This window comes from Manduca sexta, chromosome 28, assembly GCF_014839805.1.
Source record: "Manduca sexta isolate Smith_Timp_Sample1 chromosome 28, JHU_Msex_v1.0, whole genome shotgun sequence".
In the NCBI taxonomy this organism is placed as follows: Eukaryota; Metazoa; Arthropoda; class Insecta; order Lepidoptera; family Sphingidae; genus Manduca; species Manduca sexta.
Window position 1 is genome coordinate 545,177 of NC_051142.1, and position 22,279 is coordinate 567,455.

A 22,279-nucleotide genomic window follows, 5' to 3' on the forward strand; every position below is an offset into this window, starting at 1 on the left:
TAATATGGATTATTGTGCTTGGTATATCCTGAGATTTTATGTCAGGTAATTCGCCTGGCAGTAGGTCAATATATTACAAAACAGGGCTAGTATTACGAAATATTGAATTGATTTATTAAAACCTCCATCCCCGATAAATATTTACGGTCCAATATTAGACAAATACGTGATAATGATGATTATCCAGAATACAATGTAAAACGAGAGAATTTTTTTTCAAGCCACATATTGTTGGCTTATCAAACAGGAAGGTCAGTATAACAATAACATACAAACTGATTATAAAGAGCGACTACCTATTTATGTCTCATTATGGAACAAAGAACTCATTTCAAGTTAATAAAAGGAATCAATCATCACAAGCATATAGCGTAGGATGTAAATTGTTTTTATTGTACGCTGACTGTTTGATTTTTAAAGGCTAAGGAAGATGTTACGCACAGCCAGTACCTTTAAGGCGATACCTCAAGGTCCATTTTCATACATTTTGTTTCGGCTTCGGCTAAAATTTCGTCATATTAAATTTTAAAGGCCGAAATATCCATGATTATTAATTATTTTTACATTTTTCTTTCAACTGCGAGAACTAATCACTAACTAGACGTGAATTTAAATTCTTTACTTGCCAATACTTGTTTAGTTACCCAGATTAAAGGCGAAACAAAATGTATGAAAATGGACCTTGAGGTATCGCCTTAATCTTTGAATTTATGAGATAACTTTAATTCTAATGATACCCTCTAATAGGTTGTGGATAACAATAGTACAGAGTACTTATAATTTATATACACGATACTCTATACAAAAGTGATGTGAAGTAATCTGACTTCTATCATATTTTACTAATATTATAAATGCGAAGGTTTGTGAAAATGTTTGGATGTTTGTTAGAATTAAACGCAAAAATTGCTGAACGGATTTTTAGGGAAATTTGGCGCACAGATAGACCATGGTCTATCTGTGGACATGTCCTAGCTTAACACATTGGCTACTCTTTATCCCGGAAATTTGCTCCTGAGGGAAATAATGAGATTTTATAAATAGATAACACCGGCTTCGTACATGTGACGTTATACATTGCTATAGTGTTTTCAGAACTTTTTTGGCGGGAAAGGCTTTGCACGCAGATGAATCTACGAACAACGCCTAGTTTATAAATAACTATAAAATGAATTTAAAACTAAACTGGAATAATAAGGAAAATATAGTATGTTTTATCGTAACATTATGACCCTGATTTATATTTTCCTGTATAACAATAAATATTTGATCTCAGTGAAACAAAATTTTCATAAAATATTTAACGTAAGTATATAAGGATCAAAATCGCGTGTAAAATAACAATTACGTAATGGATGAACAAGTTTCGTGCAATCAATAAACCAATTGCATATTAATTACAGTAAATGAAATGAGTTATCAAGTCTTTGTTTTATCTTAATTTTTATGCAAGCCAGTTTGTCTTTGGCATGCAATTCTTTAGCTGATAATTACAGTTTCAGTTAACTATGGTTTTATATATCTCAAGTACATGTATTTGAATAAAAATAACGCACTGTTCAATGTAATATGTAGAATTGAAAATACATGAAATAATTATTCTAACTTTGCTATCGCGGTTTGCTATTTATAGAGGTTCTAATTGGCAACGTAATATAAATGCTTTATATTAATACATCGAGTTTCCTAATTAGGTAGACTTTTGTTCCTATATTATTATATTATTTATTAATCAAAAGGTTTTGAAAATTAATTATTTTTGAAAAATAACTCCACTGATTTATGATTTTATATTAGGATTCATGTTTCTGGTTACCGTAAATAAATTTATTATATCAATCTTCATTCATAAAACAAAGTCTTTAAAAGCTATATGTCGGTATATGATCGCTTTTCTCAAAGTCTACTGAACGGATTTTTGTACGGCTTTTATTAAAAGATAGTGCAATTATTGAGGAAGGTTTTGGTGAATACTACATTACAGTTTTATGTAATTTGACTGAAATATAACGATTAATGTTGAAGAGGTTTTAAAAAATCTCGTGGATTGGGAGTTACGCGGGAAAAACTTTGTGACACACTGATTACTACGCGGGCGAAGCCGCGGGCACAGCTATTCAATATACAGGGTCATTTTGTAACCCTAGACTTAAATTTAACTGCGAGAAAGTCATCTTGAAAGAAGCAGTTTACTATAAGTTTTTCTAACCTAAGGTCAAAAACAAAAAAGTAAAATTTTCAAACAAAATAAATATTCAAATAGTCATTTTATTTTTACACACCCTTTTGCCACTACTACTATACTAGAATTCGTCGGAGCGGCAACATCGCACACAGTCATTGATAATATTATGCTCACGCACACGAACGAGTGATGCACACTCGGAGCGCAAGGGTAGTTCGTCGCACCGCGCGCCGCGCCGCAACCGAACAGCTGATGTCGGCGCTTTAACTACCTAGGGTTTTGTGTCGAGCCACATCACTTGATCAACAATTAGACCAGCAGCGACGACGGTACGCCGACGTTACAAAAGACACATACCTAAACATCATTATCATCATCAGCCACATAAAGTCCACTGTTGAGAACATAGGCCTCCCTAAAGATTTTCAGACAGACCTGTCAAAAGCTGCCTGCATCCAATATGTTCCCGCGACGTTCATCAAGTCGTCTGTCCACCTTGCAGGTGGACATCCAACGCCAACATAAACATCACGCACTAATCATCACATTTCATTAGAACAATATTTTCTATGCTCAAACTATCATCATAAGCAAACGACACTAATCAAACAACCACAACTGCATAAGTTAGGTACACATAACACATGATTTCCGTAATTTTAAAGTGGTTTCATTCTTTTAAATCAAAACACACACATTCTAATGTAGGTAGTTCATCCATTTTAGTAGATAAGTAGGTATAATAAATATGTTCAACGGTTAGATTTATAACACTCATAACAATAAAATATCATTCTGCAAGTCTGGCAATTCACACAAACAATTAATAACGAAGTTACAATCTTGATAATAATTAGTTAATGTGATAGTTTGAGGTAAAAATGTCGAGCGACGGGATGCGTCACGGCGCGGCGCGGCATCCCAATAGGTATCTAACATGTTTTCAAAATAGTAAATGCGTTTACCAATACCTAATGATGATTTGTAGATTGCTTGTTCCTTTAAAAGTTGTTTCATACTTCAAAGTATTTTTAATACATTTAATTTGTGACTACCTTGGTGCCGCAGTTGTATTATAGTACGGATGCTTTGCTAAGATCACGGGATCGAATCCCTGGTCGGACAAAATGATATTGGATTTTTCCATTCAGTACCTATCGCAAATTCATAAATCCACATTAAAATCGTAATGACAGCCTCCGATAGAAACATAATCAATAGATTGTGATTAGTTGTTTCGCGTACGCGTCAACGATGCAACTTCGCGATCGTAAAATATTCAAAATGACAAAAATATTTCTAAAAATAGACTCTATTTTATAGGTGTTAAGGTCGCATTTAGGGGACCACTTTAAATTTCTTTGTGCCTGACCGACCAACACGCGACACACGAGTTTAGCGAATTCCACAAAGTAGCGGCAAGGGTCTGGAGTAGTGTTGCCTGATGTCCCGATTTGCACGGGACGTCCCGATTTTCAGAGTTCTGGGGACGTAACCCGTTTTGCACCAATAAAATTATTAAAACCATTAAGTATTATGAAAAATAAACTACGCATTAAGCACTGTGTTGAGTGCGACAATGCAATCAAAATAGCACGTATCTCACTAGCGCTGAAGGTACAGTTTTGTTTTATTATCTTGCTTAGAGATGCGACTACCCGGCGATCTGTGCTTTGATGTTGAAAACAGAAATCCAAATTAAACGCAACTTTAGCATGACTTGCAGTGATATTTTTTGTAAAACGCAATACATAAAACTTAAATTTTAAAAAAATACTTGCTTTTTTATGTCCCGATCTACAACACTAAATCTCGATTTGTTTTACCTTCTTGATTTTAAACAAATTGTCCTTGGCAACACTGGTCTGGAGGTACACGATATTTGACGAGCCAGAGTTTTACAACTATCACGTGCCCTCGCAGTGTTACCAAACTTTTTATTATTACTTTATTGTGCAATATCTTGTTTATTTTATACCCTGTATGCCTATTGAAAATGAATGACTGAATCCAAAATCTCTATTATACTTTATTACTTAAAATAATGTTTCAAAAATACTAAAATATTGCTGTGTATTATTTTAATTAGGTAGACTTTTCATTAATCATTTCATCATAAATCATTACTTATTTTATTTTGTAATACAATTGTGTGTTAAATCTGTTAGAACATCATGTAATAAAAAATATCTAATATCAGAATTTTTGAAATGCTGTGTCGTTTTAGCAAGCTTTTTTGGTAAAAAGTTTATACTGACAACACTGCGAGTTTAGGCGAGAAAGAGTACGACTATTGTATTGAATAATCGCGCGCTCTTCGGACTCGGTCAAAGACTCGGACGCATTGCCATAGTGTCTATCTAGCAAAGAAATGGTACAGAAGGCATAATATGACGTTCGGTAATGTCTACGTAGTCTTCTTTTAGATATTATGACAAACCAAAATATTAATGTTAGAATTAAAATAAATGTCGGAATATTATGTGGAATCTAAAAAAAAAATACGATACCAATAGATTTAAATCTTGTAACTTTAGTAATTATGTAGGTAATTTTTTTGGTAAGAAAACTATTTTATTAACGAAAATAACGTTTATAATTGACGAAATATTTTTTGTAGTAATTAATTATTGACTCAATGAACTGCTGCAACCAAGTCAGTGAACGTATTGGGAGTTCATTTGTGAGCTGACCTTCTGAATCCTATAGGTTCGGTAATAATATCATCAGCTGTGACGTAGTTCATTCACTTCAGTTAAGCGCGCTAAGAAACAGCGTGATCAAAAAACCATAAATCTAAAATCGGGATTATTGACGTAAATATTCGTTACTTATGAATAATATTTTGCACGGTGTTAGCAGAGGTCACCACGAACCTGTGGTTTCATTTAGTAACGCAATGTCGAAATGACCCTGTATAAAGAAAATAATACTGGGCCCTTATTCTATATGATAGTGTAAACGCGTAACGCGGCCGTGTCATTTTCTTTTCGAGAAATGTACGTGAAATGGTATTCTGTAAGCCAAATTTCTATAGTCCTAAACATGATGCGCTGTGTTACGTGCTTGTTACGCACTGTTAAAATAACGTGCGGGATAGAGAATAAGGGCCCAGCTAGAATATTTAATTCTAAAAGTAGTGCGAATAACTTATCGAAATGTTAATCAGATAACACACATGTTACTATTTAGTAATTGATATTGTAAATATGAGTCAACATTTTATATTGATAAGTATTTTAATATAGTTGGTGAAATGTGAATTTTATTCAGATAGATAGACGGTCTTTTGTTTACATTTTATTGAAAATTCTTTATAATTAGGACCGGTTTTACAAGTTTCAAGTGAATTGTTTGATAGTTATCGTATTATACAACTTATTTTACTTTTGTATTTCGTCAGCTCATGCCTTTATAGACGAATAGCATTTACACAGAAGTTATAATCATGTTGGGATTAAATAGCGTTTTGCAGTGAAATAACGATTACATTTTTAATCAATAAATTTTGTAGAGTTTAATCTAAAAAAATATATACTTATTAGCGACCGTAATAAAAAATATAAAAAATAGTAACTTGTAGCAGATTGCTGAATCTTAGTTTCGAATCAAGCATACCTATATGTCCCTATTGCGATTATAATCAGTACTGCAACATATAAGATAATTGTATAAAAATACGTATCAATAAAATTTAAGAACTAATTTTAAATAAATCGATAATATAAGTGAATAGAATTAAAATGATTATATTCGTCATGGCATTGTTAGATTTAAAAATAATTGTTCAGTTATGCAGCAATATGAATTTAAAATCTTATATTCCTATATAGTTATTTAAAGATTGTGTTTTTGCCTGGCTAAAATAGCAAAACCATTACGAACAATTCAACGCCGAGGTGACAATGTTCTATATTTCTAGCGGATGCACGATATTAGACAAAGTGTGGCCAATTTAGCGAAACACCGACTCTGACTCTACCAGGGGTCATGGTCTCGAAGATTGATAAGCTCTAGATTATCCTGTGACTGCTTTTTAATATATTATTTTTTATTTAATTTCTTTAAAAATGCTACCTAGATTTAATATTATATATTACTGTTAAAAATAGCTTCAGCGCTTTTTCTAATGAACAATAAACGTAAGTAAAAAATAATATCGTAAATATATTATTAAAAATTGTATTGCAAAAAAATATTTAAAATTAGTAAGTACCTAAAATAAATATGTTGCAAATAAAATAAAAATATAATAAACATATAAATCATATAAAAACTCACTGTTCGTGTCCTTACTTGCCATATTGCTGATCGTCACTTAATTCGTTAAGTCGTAAAGCACTGAAACAGTCTCGCGTAGTACCCGCTACGAACTGCTACGGCACTCTCGCGCAATTGATATTAGCACTGAAATATGGTGCGCGTGCTGTCTGCGCGATGTTTCGACTTTGAATGCGATTCCCGAACTGTTTCGCCAGGGTGCCAATTGGATCAACAATGTTTATGGGTGTGGATAGTGGGGGTGCTGATTATAGGGAAAACCTAAACAGCTTTATACGTTGCACGTTTGCGAGAATTCAAATTTGAGTGTAGCGTAATGTTCTCAATTTAATCTCTTTGTGTTAATGCTTTTTGATATCGTTACTATTGAGCGATTTTGCTTATCTTTAGTTTGTGATTTGGGATTGATAAACAATCATTATATAAAGCCATTAATTGACTTTCTGAATACCAGTTAACCAAATACCACTTACTAATTTAATCAGTGAAATATTGCATTAATAAAGTTACTCATTATGATTTCTTAAATTTAGATTAATATTTAATGATGCATCTAAAATAAGGACTCAAAAATTATACTTTTATTTTATGTGTTCAGTTTATTTTATATTCGTATTATAGCGAGTTTTTTTTTACATATTACTACAATTTTGCAAATATTTTTCATAACCCACATATGTAGTTTAATATATTCTTTTGAATAGGATAACTTTAACAAGTTTTATGACAAACGATTACGATGGTTCTTTTATGCTCTATCGCGAAAGTAAAGTTTCTTTTGTCATGCTTAGAATTGACTTGTTTTAATTAGTTTTATCTCGAAAATGAATCTAAGATTAAGTTTGGGATTATTTATTGTAAATAACCGCAAACGAAACAAAAGTAAATCATTTAACGTCGTAGTCGAGACATCTTTTATTTAATTCAAAATATTTCTTGTCTCTAAATAGCTGGTAGGCAGTACAACTGTCCATAGACAATAAAATCCCATCTAGAAGTTGCAATTACAAAGCATTGCATTAAATATCAACATGCTCGTGACCCTGAGACATCAAATGGGTCTCATAATTTCCAGTAATTATACTAGCCAACACACCGGAACAGTGCTTGCAAACTGCAGTTGACAGAAGTAGTCTCCAGTGGGACATTCATATAAAGCATCGACAATTGTATAAGCTGCGTGTTTTTTTTAAACAGTTTTTAATTTTTTTTTTAGTGACAAGGCAAGTCATCCGCACGTCTAATGGTGAACGACGTGAACACTGCAACACCATTAGGCTATTTATTTTTCTACACACACAACAAACCACTAATAAATAAATGTATAAAAATACACAGTTAACAATATTAGGCAATAGGTATATGATAGATATGTTCCGATGTTGGAATATGTATGACAGAAGAGTTACTAGCTCAATATACGCAACGAAATACAATAAACTTTGAATTAAAATGTGCTGTGCACGCAAACGTCAGATTTTAGATGTCTCGTCACATAATGCCTTATATTTACACTGGCTACAATATCTTTCAAACCAGAACATATCAATGCATGCACACTGCTACTTAATGGCAGAAAAAGTCATTGCGGTGATACTGTGGTACATACCCAGACGAATCTTCGCATCAAATCCAGCAAAAAAATCATCATAACATCAATATAACCAACATTATAATAGTCATTAGCTTACAAAGAGAAATAATTGCTTGACAGTATTATGTTTGTGCTAAAAGGTATGTATTACTTACATCAATCAGTATTCGCGTCACCAGTCACGCATAATGACATGGTTATGCGTATACCTGCTAAGAGCACTAATTGTTTATAAAGTATATGTTATGTATTCTTCAATTAACTCGGGAGATATCAGTGTCATCTAGAGATTACTGCTTTTTGTGATTGTTTTCCTCTAGTATTACGTGGGATGGTAATCTAATATCGATCTCCACCCACATTTGAATTTAATTGAGCTACTAACTACTGTTATCTACTGCTCCAATGATCTAGATCGTGGTCTAACAGAAACTTTGTGTAGAATAATATATTTACTGCTCAAATAGTCTTGACCGCGGTTTAATAGAAAGGTAGCGTAGAAATTTTCAAAATTGTTGAAGATTTTGTACGTTTAAATTCTATTTCCATCTTCGTTACTTAGCTGAAAGGCAGCGTATTATGATTTAATTCTTTGCTAGGGTGGATATTGTTAATATGAAGTGAATATAAATCATAAGTAAGGTACGACTTTACTATAAAACGAAACACATTAGGTGTAAAAAATTCTTAGCGACTAAGATTCTATTTAGTTTATTGATGAGCATTGAGCATATCTAATATTAACATGACTAAGAAAGGTCACTGGATGAAGTTATTTCTGAAACTTATTGTGGTGTCTTACGACCATGATCACAATTGCATCTTATTCTCCATGCCACACGTTATTTTGACTATGTATAACAAGTACGTCACGCACCGCGCCGCGTTAAAAACTCATACACAACATAGAAATTGGCATACAAAATACAATTCCACGCTAATTTCATGAAAGTACCACGACCGTGTAACGAGCTTACACTTTCATAGAGAATTAGGCCTGGCTTATGTTACTGGATTTACCATTCTATACTATACAGTAGGGAAGGCATATAACACGATTCCTGTCGGCTTTAGTAAAAACTTTGGTAAAAACTAATTATCATTGAAACGATTTGAAGACCGCATTTATGCATATTAGTACTTCCGATATGTTGTGTCGAGTTTCCTTTCGGAACATGTCACCCTTCGCCACTGATACTATGGTTGCTATCCAGTAGGATAAAAATACGGTAACCTCCCATCTACGAAATATTTAAGATATCTCAAATAAACCATTATACAAGAATATTATGTAACTTAAAGCGGCGATAGCCTAGTTGGGTGTGGAACGGACTGCCGAGACGAATGTCCGCAGGTTCAAATCCCAAGGGCACACACCTCTGACTTTTCTAAAAATCATGTGTGTATTCTTTGTGAATTTATCGTTCGCTTTAACGGTGAAGGAAAACATCGTGAGGAAACCTGCACATCCGAGAAGTTCTCTATAGGAATTTCGAAGGTGTGTGAAGTCTACTAATCCGCACTAGGCCAGCGTGGTGGACTAAGGCCTAATCCCTCTCAGTAGTAGAGGAGGCCCGTGCTCAGCAGTGGGCAAGTATATAATACAGGGCTGGTATTATTATTATTATTATATAACTTTCATGTGATCACAATACGTCATCAATATACGTGACTAAATACCATTATCTTAATGAATTACTTGCAATAAAATTATACAATTTAAGACTGAAACTTTGATAATATTACATGTCTACATTATTAAAGAGAATTGTAGATATCAAGATTATTATTTGATATTTTAAAAAGATAGAACCACATTGTAGACTTATCGCTGTTTTACTATTACTATGTTAACTTACTTGTGTTGGGAAAATAAGATTTCAAATATTCATATTGGTAAAAATTTGCAAAGACAATATGGTTTAGGTTCATTGAAAATGTTTACTGAAAGTGATATAGAATCGTGTGATATGTATAGTTCAAATTGTGCTAAAAATATAATATAGAATCTTGTAACAGTGAGCCAGCTATATTAGGCTGCAGCAATACTGGGCCGTCTCGCCTGGGGATGTCCAGTGTATTGCTATCTCCCAGAAAAATAATGTTCGGTTCCTTTGTGAATCACTATGTGAGTGATAATTGAAATACTGATAAAACTTGTATTGTCCAAAACCTTGATTAAATGAACTTGATGATAAACTTGATAGTTTGATGATATCACAAGCTAGCACGCGTACGGCCCTTGTAGGCTGAACGTTAACTCAGCCATTGGTAGCCAAATATGAACTTTGCCCGCGATGGCTTAATACGTACTGTGCTGACATGAAATACATTTGCTTTTTATTGAAGTAATTGGGACGCACGCGCAGCGAATAAATGTTGACCTAAGAAAATGTACAGTTGCACCGTACAAATAATGTGAACTGAAATGAAATGTATCCCCTCTCTCCTTTAATCTCTATTACTTTCCTTGCCGGTTATTCATGATTTTTTGGTACTCCGGGTTTTTATATGCATCGAAGATTACGTTATATTAGATTGCCTGTAAGCATATATGTGTTATACAAAAATCGAATAGTATGTACTAAAAAGCTTTTTACGAAGCAGATTCATATAATGATTCCATTTTGAATTTAACAAAAACAAATAATAAAGAAGTGCTATCTTTTGTACATCAGTTTAGTCATACGCATATTAAAATATCGTGTATACAATAGGAACCGACTGCCCTGAACACTGATTACAAGAAACAAAAGAAATCGTGATATCAGTCGATAATCATTGTACGCGATAATCCTAAAATAACTGTATCTAATATTGATAAATGTAGAAAACCTATTAAGATTGATTTTCAAAACTTGTTAGGATCTTAATCTCTACACACGACATTATTTATCCGAAGATAAATACGCCAAGATATGAGTTTATGAATGAATCATTAGATATTTGTTGATGGTTCAGATATTAGACAAGTGTCTATATCAAACTCAAATCTACCGCTGAGATTCCTGTTTGACATTAGTGACGGATTTTATTTCTTGCTTTGAATGATGAGACAGGCTTGCCTTTCACCTGATGGTCATCCAACTACTTGAAAAAACAAAGTATTGTTTGGTACACTGCACTCGCCATCCTGAGACATGAGATATTAAGTCTTATTATGTCCATTAGTTACACAATGTTCTTCAAACCAGAACACAACGGTCACTACACACTGCTGCTTGACGGCAGAAAAAGACATTGCGGTGGTACCTACCCAGGCGGTCTCCCTCATACGAGATACCTACTAGACGGTATACCGTAAATAGAATATATTCTATCAACTCTATAGTGTTGTGGTCCTAGTACAAATCATTAGCGTCTCGTGGGTCACCGGAAGGCTTAGCATAAGTCACGGGATACGTGATAGATCTCTCTTCGAAGAGTATTTGTGAGGAAATACTAATAGAGTGCAAGCTCTATTGTATCCCGAACTGAAGGATATGTCGGCTAGTATTATTGTCAGCGGCCAAGGGTGAAGATTTTCCTAAGGTAACCCGACACAACACATAAGTGCTAGTATGCATAAATGTGATCTGCAAATCATTCTAATGATAATCAGCAGGAATCCGATTATATGGACCCTTCGCCACTGATAATTGTAACAAGTTACTAAACACAAATCTGGGCCCTTATTCTGTATGATAGTGTAAACGCGTAACGCGGCCGTGTCATGTTATCTTCGAGAAATGTGCGTGGAATGGTATTCTGTAAGCCAAATTTCTATAGTCCTAAACATGATGCGTTGTGTTACGTGCTTGTTACGCACTGTCAAAATAACGTGTGGGATAGAGAATAAGGCCCCAGGGCCCTTATTCTGTATGATAGTGTAAACGCGTAACGCGGCCGTGTCATGTTATCTTCGAGAAATGTGCGTGGAATGGTATTCTGTAAGCCAAATTTCTATAGTCCTAAACATGATGTGTTGTGTTACGTGCTTGTTACGCACTGTCAAAATAACGTGCGGGATAGAGAATAAGGCCCCAGTATGTATATTATTGTTGATAACATACATAAAAACTGCCTCATTGACGTCGTTGTATTACGTCACGATCATAGTACTGAGGTGTCGAGTTCAATACTCAAAGTGATGTTAGGTTTTTCTACTCAGTATCAACCCCGAGTCTGGAATTTGTGCCCGATATGGCGATAGACTCTAGAAATATATATGGCGGAAAGTGAGTGCATCAGTTGCGCATGTTGCATAGGTATTAGTGTAACATTAATGAAAAAGATCGCTTAGAAATCAGTATCCTATTTACATCAAAATTAAATTATATTAAATAAAGTTGGTACCAAATGACTAGCAGCAAAAACATGAGGTTATTACCAAATTAGGAATTTCCCAGTCAATCTATTATACATTGGGTCGCTTGTTGGTTAGATTGCCGTCATACTACAAGTGTACGACTCGGTGCGATTATTATTATATCCCTAGAAATATCTATATTATGCTTATATTTGTTAGATTTAATAAATTATAACTAAATTTATGATTTAAATAAAGTTAGTTGTCGGATTTTATTGCGGTTTTTTATATTATAATTTTCTCATAACGTTTCGAAGATTTTACAGCCTACATAGTAACAGGGCGGAGTTGGTATGTCGGCTATGATTTTTTATATCTTTAATAGTACTTATATAGAATACTTAGAACAAATATCAAATAATTTTATTTATTACCTAGATGAATTGCCCTTTCCGCCACAAAAGTCCGTATAAAAACCTCGTATTATCATCATCTATTCAAAAATACCCATTATTTCTCATGGGAGCAAATTACCGGGATAAAAATTTGGATGTTTTTAATTCAGGACATGGTCTACCCAGGTGCCAAATTTTATCCAAATCCGTTCAGTTGTTTCTCCATTTATATCTAACAAACATATATCCAAATATTTTCACAAACATTCTCATTTATATTATTAGTAAGATAGATCGAGAAAATATAGTAGCTCCTAGGACACAATAAAAACAGTTTTTCCCATAGTAATGAGTCACAAGTCGGTGTCATTCTAGAAGTTTGCAAGTTTTTTGCGAACAGAACGCAAAAAACAGAGTCCGCAGCGGACACGACCGCTCATCCTGCATCGAAATAAAGGGCGGAAGTAGTAATTACACAGTTTAATTTAATTTCTCATTCGACTTAATCAAAATTGCTATATCAACATTGTGATAATTGTTATGATGCAATACCATGTGACATGAAACAAATCACAATAAAAATAACTGAATGACAATGGAAACTATCGTCCATAGAGGTTTTATTGTGGTTTAACATACGCAAATACCCGCACGATTTTTATTTGAAAAAAATATAATGATATTATGTAGTACCTACTTAGGCAGATGCACCTCCCTAAAAGTAACCTTGACGGCGCCCATGCTGTGTGATATCCGGCAGCTTATAACCTTTTTAATTAAGTCGTTAAAGGCGAATAAAGACAAATAATGCAACAGTCGAGATGTGAAGCCTTTTTTACTGTTTTGAACATTCCAGCCACTATATTTGTTGGAGTACCTTTGCTAGAGAAATAACAAAAATACCCTGAACTATGCTACGATAAAATAAACTGAATTCGATTTTATTTTGGTGAACCAAACAAGTTTATCTTGAGTAAAGGCTTGGCTATACTATCTTCCCATGGCAAGAGAGTAACAATATTATTATACCCTACTTTTAAATCTTTAAAACAAACATCAAGATTAGAATTAATCTTAAATGAAAAGCAAAGATTGTAAGCTACTTACACCACGATAAGAAGTAATAGACTTACTGTTCTTGTAAAATGTCAGTTCAGACAAAGTGGCATCTATAGTAATGACGATTCAATCGATGACGTTCTGATGTCCTGATTATCTGAGAGATGGTTCATGATAACTAGATTATACTTATTCCGAATTACTGAAACCATTGCCGGACATTTAATCAGAAAACATATTTGAAGACAAAGAAAAGATTAATGCCAGATTACGATCAATAATGTTACTATCTATACACTTACTCACGCCTTTTATGCACGATGGGGTAGGCAGAGGCGAAACTGGTTCACACATTTTTTACCGAGTGTATTCCATCCCACCGTTATTGCCATATCGGGCACAAATTCTAGACTCTGGGCTGATACTGAGTAGAAACCCAATATCACTGTACCCGACCAAGGAATCAAACCTGCGACCTCAGCACTGCAGTCGACTATAATACAACTACGCCACCAAGGCAGGCAATGTTCCTATATACCCATGAATATTCTAGAAAATTCATATCAAGTTCATACTAATTTAATTCAAATGTAATCATAATCTACCACAGATAGTATATTTCAGTGGATAATGTAAACGCTCAGAATGTTATCACAAACAATAGTACCTTAACCACGCTTCGCTAGTTTTAACTTTATAGAGGTAATTAATGGCTCTTTGTTGTAATTCCTTTATCCTTATCAATCTGTGCAGACAGTTATTTATACTGGATACTAGAAGATATTTGTTGCAAACACAAGCTAGTAATTTTTGTACGGCTTTAAATGACAAGCCAGTGACGTTACGTATAAGACTCTAACTTTGAATGGAGTGGAACTAACAGAAGATTAAAGTGTGCTTAATTGACTATGTTTTTCTGGTGGCTCCACGTGGGTATCGTATCAAGGAATGAAAGTTCCATGTTGGTAATTTTTACAAGAGGCAGGAGGTTTTTAATTCGTGTGTTTGTATTTTTTTATGTATCTATCCAGAATATAAAATGGCCACTATGTAATTACAAGATTTCGCCTATTCTTGTACCAAATTCAAATCCCTGTAGATTTCTGCATTTACTTCTAACGAATATGCATTTTCACAAACTTCTGCATTTTATATTAATAAGATAAAGATTGTAATCATGATGCGTAAATGTATGTATTCATAAAATAGTTACTTTGACCATTTTGTAACGTAGTGTGAGATATGTATTTATTAACATAATAACTGCCGCAATTGCTATTCCATTGAAGATTAATCTCTATGTATTTATACATACCTATAGATGCTTTAAATTCTTTGTTTCGCAACTCGATAGATTAATTGACAACTGATCTATAACGATGATAAAAATGCATGTTACTCAATCATAATTAAATGCAGATATTCTAAATATCGTACGTAGATTTCTATCGTTGCATCACAAGAAACTATAACATGCAAACTAGGATTAATACAACATTATTTTTAGGATATTACAAACCCGAATTTAGTTTATCGAGAATCAGTAGCACAATCCATTACACTTATTTTTAACAATATGTTATATTTTAACCTTAAAACATATTAAAATGTTGTCAAGCTGGTTACCTTTTGTAGTAATAAAAATTCGGCGCATGTCGGTCGCTCCCTGATACCTACTTCTACAGCCAACTGTTACAAGCACACCCTACCCCGCGGCCCCGCACACGTCCCGCTCGTTCCTTACGACGGCGCGGGCGGTGTGCTTGATCTATCAATTCCTTGTGAGTTCTCATTGTTATTATTATCTTTTTTTTTAATGATCTTTAACATCAAAATCATAGTTGGGTGTTTCGGCTTTATGGCATACAAAAATTAATCTTGTATAGTTAGAATCTTTCAAAGTACGCATCATCAAACACCAAGGATAAATGCAACGTATTTTAACCCTTATATACTACGCCCATGGACAGGGTCACAAGTTCATAGTCGCTACATGAAGTCACATATCTAAATATACGCGTTACAAGACAATACATCATCTAGTTACAGCAAAAAGTAGAGCGCCGTAGGAGTTAATGTTGTAAGAATTTGTTCACATCCTCTCGCGCACCATTATACTCCTACGGCCGTGTATTATTTATATCGCCATGGAGCTCCATACTTCCTTATGTACTCAAATATTATAATATCCTATGAGAAATAAAAGGACTGTGTATTGTGCAATTATTTGTATCAATGAGATTACAATACATTTTAAGGAATCTTTTGTTATTTTTGATGTATAATTACTTTTTAATTCGATTTTCTGACAGATATAATGAGTTTTTTTATGATAGATATAAGGTTCCATCCATAATCGATGTAACTTTTAATAATAAAAAATCCTATTCTCCACACCACGGAAGGTCCAATCGGAATAATAAAATTAAGATTATAAAATAGTAAACATATCAACATTGATGTTAATTTCAGTTTTATTACAATAATATCCAATATTCATCACTATAAATATATTCATTACACATAAATTGTAGCAATTAACTCGGAAAACATCGAAGCTATAGATAGGTATTGATGCTGTCATACAGCGTAAAAACCGAAGAAACTAATGCGCAGTATAAACAATGAATAAAGCAACATAAAAACAGTAGCACATTGCGAATATATTTTATTGTAAATGAAACAAACAAACAAATTAAATATGACGCAGAATTACGAATCTAATGCTAACAGCGACATTTAAAAAGTTAGTCATGTTGAAGACAATAATGTATTCAATGAAATAAACAAGGGAACAATCCTAACCAATTAAAATCACTTTTCACGATATATCTCAAATATGGACCAACCAGAACAAAGTTTTTTGACATGCTTACAAATGAGTTATTTTGATTGGCTCATTCTCGGAATCGGTTTGAAGATTGAGAATGGGCTCGTTTTTTGAAAATATCTATAAATGAATATTGATTAAACCTAGAACCTTAAGGTTATGATTCTCATACACAAACAGAAAATTTCGGGTATGTACATAGACGCTCTATTTTACATCTATCTAGTTTTTGCTCGCGGCTTCGTTCGCGTTAAAAGTCTTTCTCGCTACTAAAGTCCCTTAATTACTGTACCGATACATAGCGCCAGACGTAAGATGCCAGCGCAAGCTATTATATAATTAGATTTATAAAAATATATTCTTTCCCATGGGAGTAAGTTACCAGGATAAAAAGTAACCTAAGTGTTAATCCAGTATACGATCTGTGTGTGTAGCAAATTACATCCAGAAACATTCAGTTGTTTGAGATTACTTCAAAGGAACATCCAAACATTTTCGCAAACTTACGCATTTATAATATTAGTAAGATGTAACATAGTCATCAACATTACCTTGCTAACTACCCGCGTTAGCATTATAAATAAAGTAATCATCCACAATTGCCACGATGGACGCATTATACCGGTAAATTAAATAATATAATATCATTTTAATCACATTACTATGCTACTGGTGTGTAGATCACGTCGGCTGATGTAATTTTAGCAATTTGCATTGTTACCAACCAAGTATGAGGTTATATATTTATAGCGTCCCTTTATAATCATAATATTCGTCATAAGTTTTATTGTTGATCAGTTTAGTGGCAATTTTAGAGTTATTTCCTAAGGATAGTTATGGAAAAATGATGTTACAACTGATATTAAACGTAGAACCTAGATTTTTGAACAATAGAAACAAATATTCATCGACTAATTAATATTACTGCCTATATCAATCAGCTCCAAACTAACCCACACCAGTGCTCTGTGCTAGTTAATAACGTCAGAAATAAACAAAATGATTTTGTGATGTAGCTATTTAATATCATACTAACTTGAAAATCTTGAGTACTGGATCATTTTTCATGAACGTTACTTTACCTCAATATCGAAATGTACAATGTGATAATATGATATCGTAACTAAAGTCTACACGGAATCAGTACGTATATATCGAAATATTTGTTTTACAGCGCTATCGGATTAAAAAAATATGATATACATTATCAGTATTTGAAGGCCGAAGTTGAAACAGGACATTGAGTGCAAAATGTTCATGTGGCAACTCTTGACACTTTTAAAACATATTTATTACATTTTTAATTACATGCGTAGCGGCATTTTGATAATACATTTAGCTAAAAAATAAAAAGTAAAGTTTTTGACAATTACGGTTAGGGGGTCCTATTCCGTCTGTACGGGCAAATCGGTCTTTTTGCATTTACGGGCGTTCTATTCGAAGGACAGCTTCGTTGGCGTATGGATAAGACAGTCAAAAATTATCCTACAACCCTATATGGCCATCAAAGCTATCCATTGTTTAGAACGCCCGTAATTGCAAAAAGACGGATATACCCTCGTAGACGGAATAGGATCCCCTGACCTTATAATGATTTGAATAAGTTGCATAAAAACAAATTAGATTCAATTGCATGTTTCAATGTATAATTAGAATGTTTATTATACCTTCATAATTATAGTTTATTTTTGATTATCTACAGATTCATTCACTGTTTGTTTGTTACAGGTTATGGTTTGGTAAACAACTAAAGAAAAAAAAAACGCAGAATACACGCAATTTTAGTTTAATGCGTTGAAAACAATCTTGAAACCCTTATAAGGATGGCACTAGAATCTCAGTAATCCGACGGAACATCTAGATCTGTGATTATAAAGTTATTAACGCAAAACTTGTTTATTGTAACTTACGAGCCGTATAAACATAAAATTGTGCTTGCAATTTAAATGCGTGTTTAGGTAACAAAATAACTGTGTAATCCACAGATGTAGCCTTTTGTATATTAATTTTTCGGTATGCCTATGATTTATATCATCTTTGGTAGACAAACTGGCATTATAGGTCTCGAAATCATGTAAAAAATATAAACTACCAAAATATACATACAATCGTGTGTCATACCTCATTTGTCAAAGTCGTGTAGAGCGGAAAATAAAATGGATACACACATAGGCTGTAAAATTAATACCCTTCCTTGCTTCGCCGTAGTGGAGTAAAAGTCATATTGGACTTAGACTTAGCTCTAGGGTATTATTTTAGGTTAAACATAGACATATGGGAAAGTATGCATTATAGCCCCCTTAATATTTCATAGCTATTTAATCGCGGATTCCCGGAAACTTGCTTTCCAGACTATTAAGTCCATTGATTATTGTAGTGTATGCAAACTATGCGGAGTATTATGGCACTATGGGCAGAGGTTGTAAGAATGACATTGGATACGTCAGTGTAAAATAAACCATGCTAACAACTATTAGCTGTGTTTCTTTACGCTCCAAAGGACATTACAGTGGCGACGAGGATTAAAATAATTATAATAATAATTAGTAGACAATTATATCTTGTGCGCAAATAGTGTCAATAGTACTATTTAAACGATGTCGATCGGTAAAGTACGGGAGTTTGACGTGCGGTCAGGGGTATGGAGTTCTTATATAGACAGATTGAACATGTATTTTAAAGTCAACAAAGTAACGGACGATTTGAAATTACCAACTTTGATTGCTACGATGGGAGACGAGGCGTATGAACTACTCGTAAATCTCGCCAGTCCGAGTAAGCCGTCTGAATTACAATACGCCCATGTATGCGAACTGTTACGTCAGCATTTACAGCCGACGCCATCTTCGTTGGCGGAAAGATACCGATTCCGACAAAACGTCAAGGATCGGGAGAAGACATAGCCACTTTTGTTGCGGAATTAAAGAAACTATCGCGGGATTGCAAATTTAAAGAAAAATTGAATGAAAATTTGCGCGATCAATTCATATGTGGTCTTAATAGTGACGTCATTCGGCAAAGGCTTTTGCGGAAGAGGATACAATAACATTCGCTGAGGCGGTTAAATTAGCACAATCCTTGGAGGCGGCGGAACGGGATGCAGCAATCGTGGAATCAACCAATGGGGCAGAGGCGATGCATGCTATGAAACAAAACACGAGCAGTAAAGGTTGGGCGCGCAGAGGAGGATCATACAGTACACCAAGCATGCGGACCAGAGCTGCGGGGGAACGCGCCGGCAGCGCAGGAGCAGGTGCGTTAGCAGCAGAGCCGAGTACGTCGGTTCGCCAGTACGGAGAGCCGAGGGCGTCTGTTCGTCAGTACGGGAAATGTACGGCATGCGGAAGGACGTCCCATTCCTTCACCGTTTGTCGATTCCGGAACTTCATTTGCAGCAAGTGCCACCGAGTTGGTCATTTGCGACGGGTGTGTCCCGCGGAAAATGCGGATTCGGCCCAAATGTCGCAGGAGTGCACCTACTTTGGAGGAGCGGAAGCTAGAGAGTTTTCGGACAACGAATATGACGTAATTCACAACAGTAGCAGAGAGGAGGATGGAAACATCGAGGAGCAATTAAATCTCTTAGCGTTAAATAATTATAAGGCAGTAAGTTTACCAATATGTATTGAAGGTACTAAAGTTAATATGGAAATTGACACGGGTACCGCCATATCATGCGTAAGTAAAAAGACGTATGACAGACTTTTCACTCATTTACCCATCGAGAATGATAATACAATATTAAGATTTTATGACGGTTCTAAAATTAAGCCTTTGGGCGTTATAACACCAGATGTAAGTTTTAATAATGTCAATAAGCGGCTCGAATTATTTATTATTGACGGTGGCATGACGTCGTTATTAGGTAGACAATGGTTAGCAGAATTACAGATAAGCATTCCTCTGTTTAGTTGTAATCGGATACAGGGAAATAGTAATATTCATGTTAATAAAGAAATATGTTGCATTCTCGACAGATATAAAGAAGTATTTAGTGACGGGCTGGGACGGTACACGGGCGGAAGGGCGACGTTGCGGGTGCGAGAGGGGGCGGCGCCGGTATATCATCGTGCGCGGCCGCTGCCGTATGCACTGCGCGAGCGCGTCGACGCGGAGTTGGACCGTATGCTACGCGACGGCGTCATCGAGCCCATCGAATGCTCCGACTGGGCCTCTCCTCTGGTGCCTGTTTTAAGGCTGACGGTACATTGAGGATTTGTGCTGATTACAAAGCGACCCTGAACCCGGTTTTGCTGATCGATCGTTACCCTCTACCAAGGATTGAGGACGTTTTAGTAGGTTTAAACGGGTCGCAATTCTATAGTAAAATAGATTTATCACATGCATATAATCAAGTAGAACTAGATGAGTCTCGAAAATATACCGTAATTAATACTCACCGAGGATTATTCTGCTACAATAGGTTAGTTTTCGGGTTGGCATCAAGCGTAGGAGTGTTCCAACGTATTATGACTAATTTGTTGCAAGGTATACCGAATGTACAGGTATTCTTGGACGACGTTATTATTGGTGGGAAAAAACGGAGCGAGCATTTAGCTGCCCTCGAAGAAGTTTTCAAGCGCTTATGCAGCCACGGGTTAAAATTCAGGAAGAATAAATGTGTTTTCCTTGCACAAGAGGTTACGTATTTAGGATTTGTCGTATCAAAGGATGGTATTAAGGCCGATAGTTCAAAGATCGATGCTATATTAAAGCTAAATCGACCACAAAATGTTAGTGAACTCCGATCATTTTTGGGAATGGTTAATTTCTATGCTAAATTCATTAGGAATTTTAGTTCATTGTTAACTCCATTGCATAGATTATTGAAAAAGGGTATAGTATGGCACTGGGATATTGAAAGCGAACAAGCTTTCAACGGAATAAAAAGGAAATTGACCGGGGCGGAAGTATTGGCACATTATGATCCCGATAAACCCTTGATCGTAACGTGTGACGCAAGCCCGCACGGAATCGGGGGGGTTTTAGCGCAGCCAAGCGCTGGCGGCGAGCGGCCGGTCGCTTACGCATCCCGTACACTGACCGCAGCTGAAAAGAATTACTCGCAGATACATCGCCAGACTTTATCCATAATTTTTACGGTAAAAAAGTTCCACCAGTACTTATACGGACGGAAGTTCATATTGCGTACAGACCATAAACCCTTGGTGTCTATTTTAGGTCCTAGTAGGGGCATACCAACGATGACCGCTAGCCGGATGCAACGTTGGGCCGTAATTCTCTCGGCATATGATTATGAGATAGAGTATATCAAAACTTCTGAAAATTGCGCGGATGGCCTATCAAGGTTACCGGAAGTGACCAAAGATTTCCAATGTTACAAGGACACTATTCCCGAACAAACTTTTTTGCATTTTGCACAAGAGGCGCTATTGTTAAATTACAAAGAGGTCAAAATACAAACGGCAAAGGATGTCATTTTAGCTAGGATATTGACCTTCATTCGCGATGGTTGGCCTGAAGCTTGCGAGATCACCGCTTTGCGACCGTATTTCAATAGGAAATCCGAATTGTACGAAGAGCTAGGATGTGTGATGTGGGGGCATAGAGTAGTAATACCTGTAGGTTGCCGCGAAAAGGTATTAAAAATAATCCATGAGCCTCACATGGGGATAGTCAAGTCGAA

The 22,279-nt window shown here is 35.0% G+C and overlaps 2 protein-coding genes across 5 annotated transcripts in view; one reads left to right on the forward strand and one right to left on the reverse strand.

Moving 5' to 3' along the window:
• Window positions 1-6,691, reverse strand: part of LOC115452228 (aquaporin AQPAe.a) — a 70,157-nt gene extending 63,466 nt beyond the window's left edge. The window contains exon 1 of one of the 4 annotated variants that reach the window (XM_037444883.1): window positions 6,467-6,691. In XM_037444883.1, coding sequence (XP_037300780.1) covers window positions 6,467-6,488 — 22 coding nt within the window. In that variant the 5' untranslated portion in view covers window positions 6,489-6,691. The remainder of the gene's footprint in view (window positions 1-6,466) is intronic. The other 3 variants (XM_037444884.1, XM_037444879.1, XM_037444880.1) reach the window with 3 other exon arrangements.
• Window positions 6,692-19,301: 12,610 nt separating this feature from the next.
• LOC119190978 lies at window positions 19,302-20,818 on the forward strand. The gene is made up of 3 exons (XM_037444634.1): window positions 19,302-19,388; window positions 19,654-20,238; window positions 20,610-20,818. Exons 1-3 carry the CDS (start codon window positions 19,302-19,304, stop codon window positions 20,613-20,615), a joined length of 678 nt encoding a protein of 225 aa, XP_037300531.1. The 3' UTR covers window positions 20,616-20,818.
• The last annotated feature ends 1,461 nt before the right edge of the window (window positions 20,819-22,279 follow it).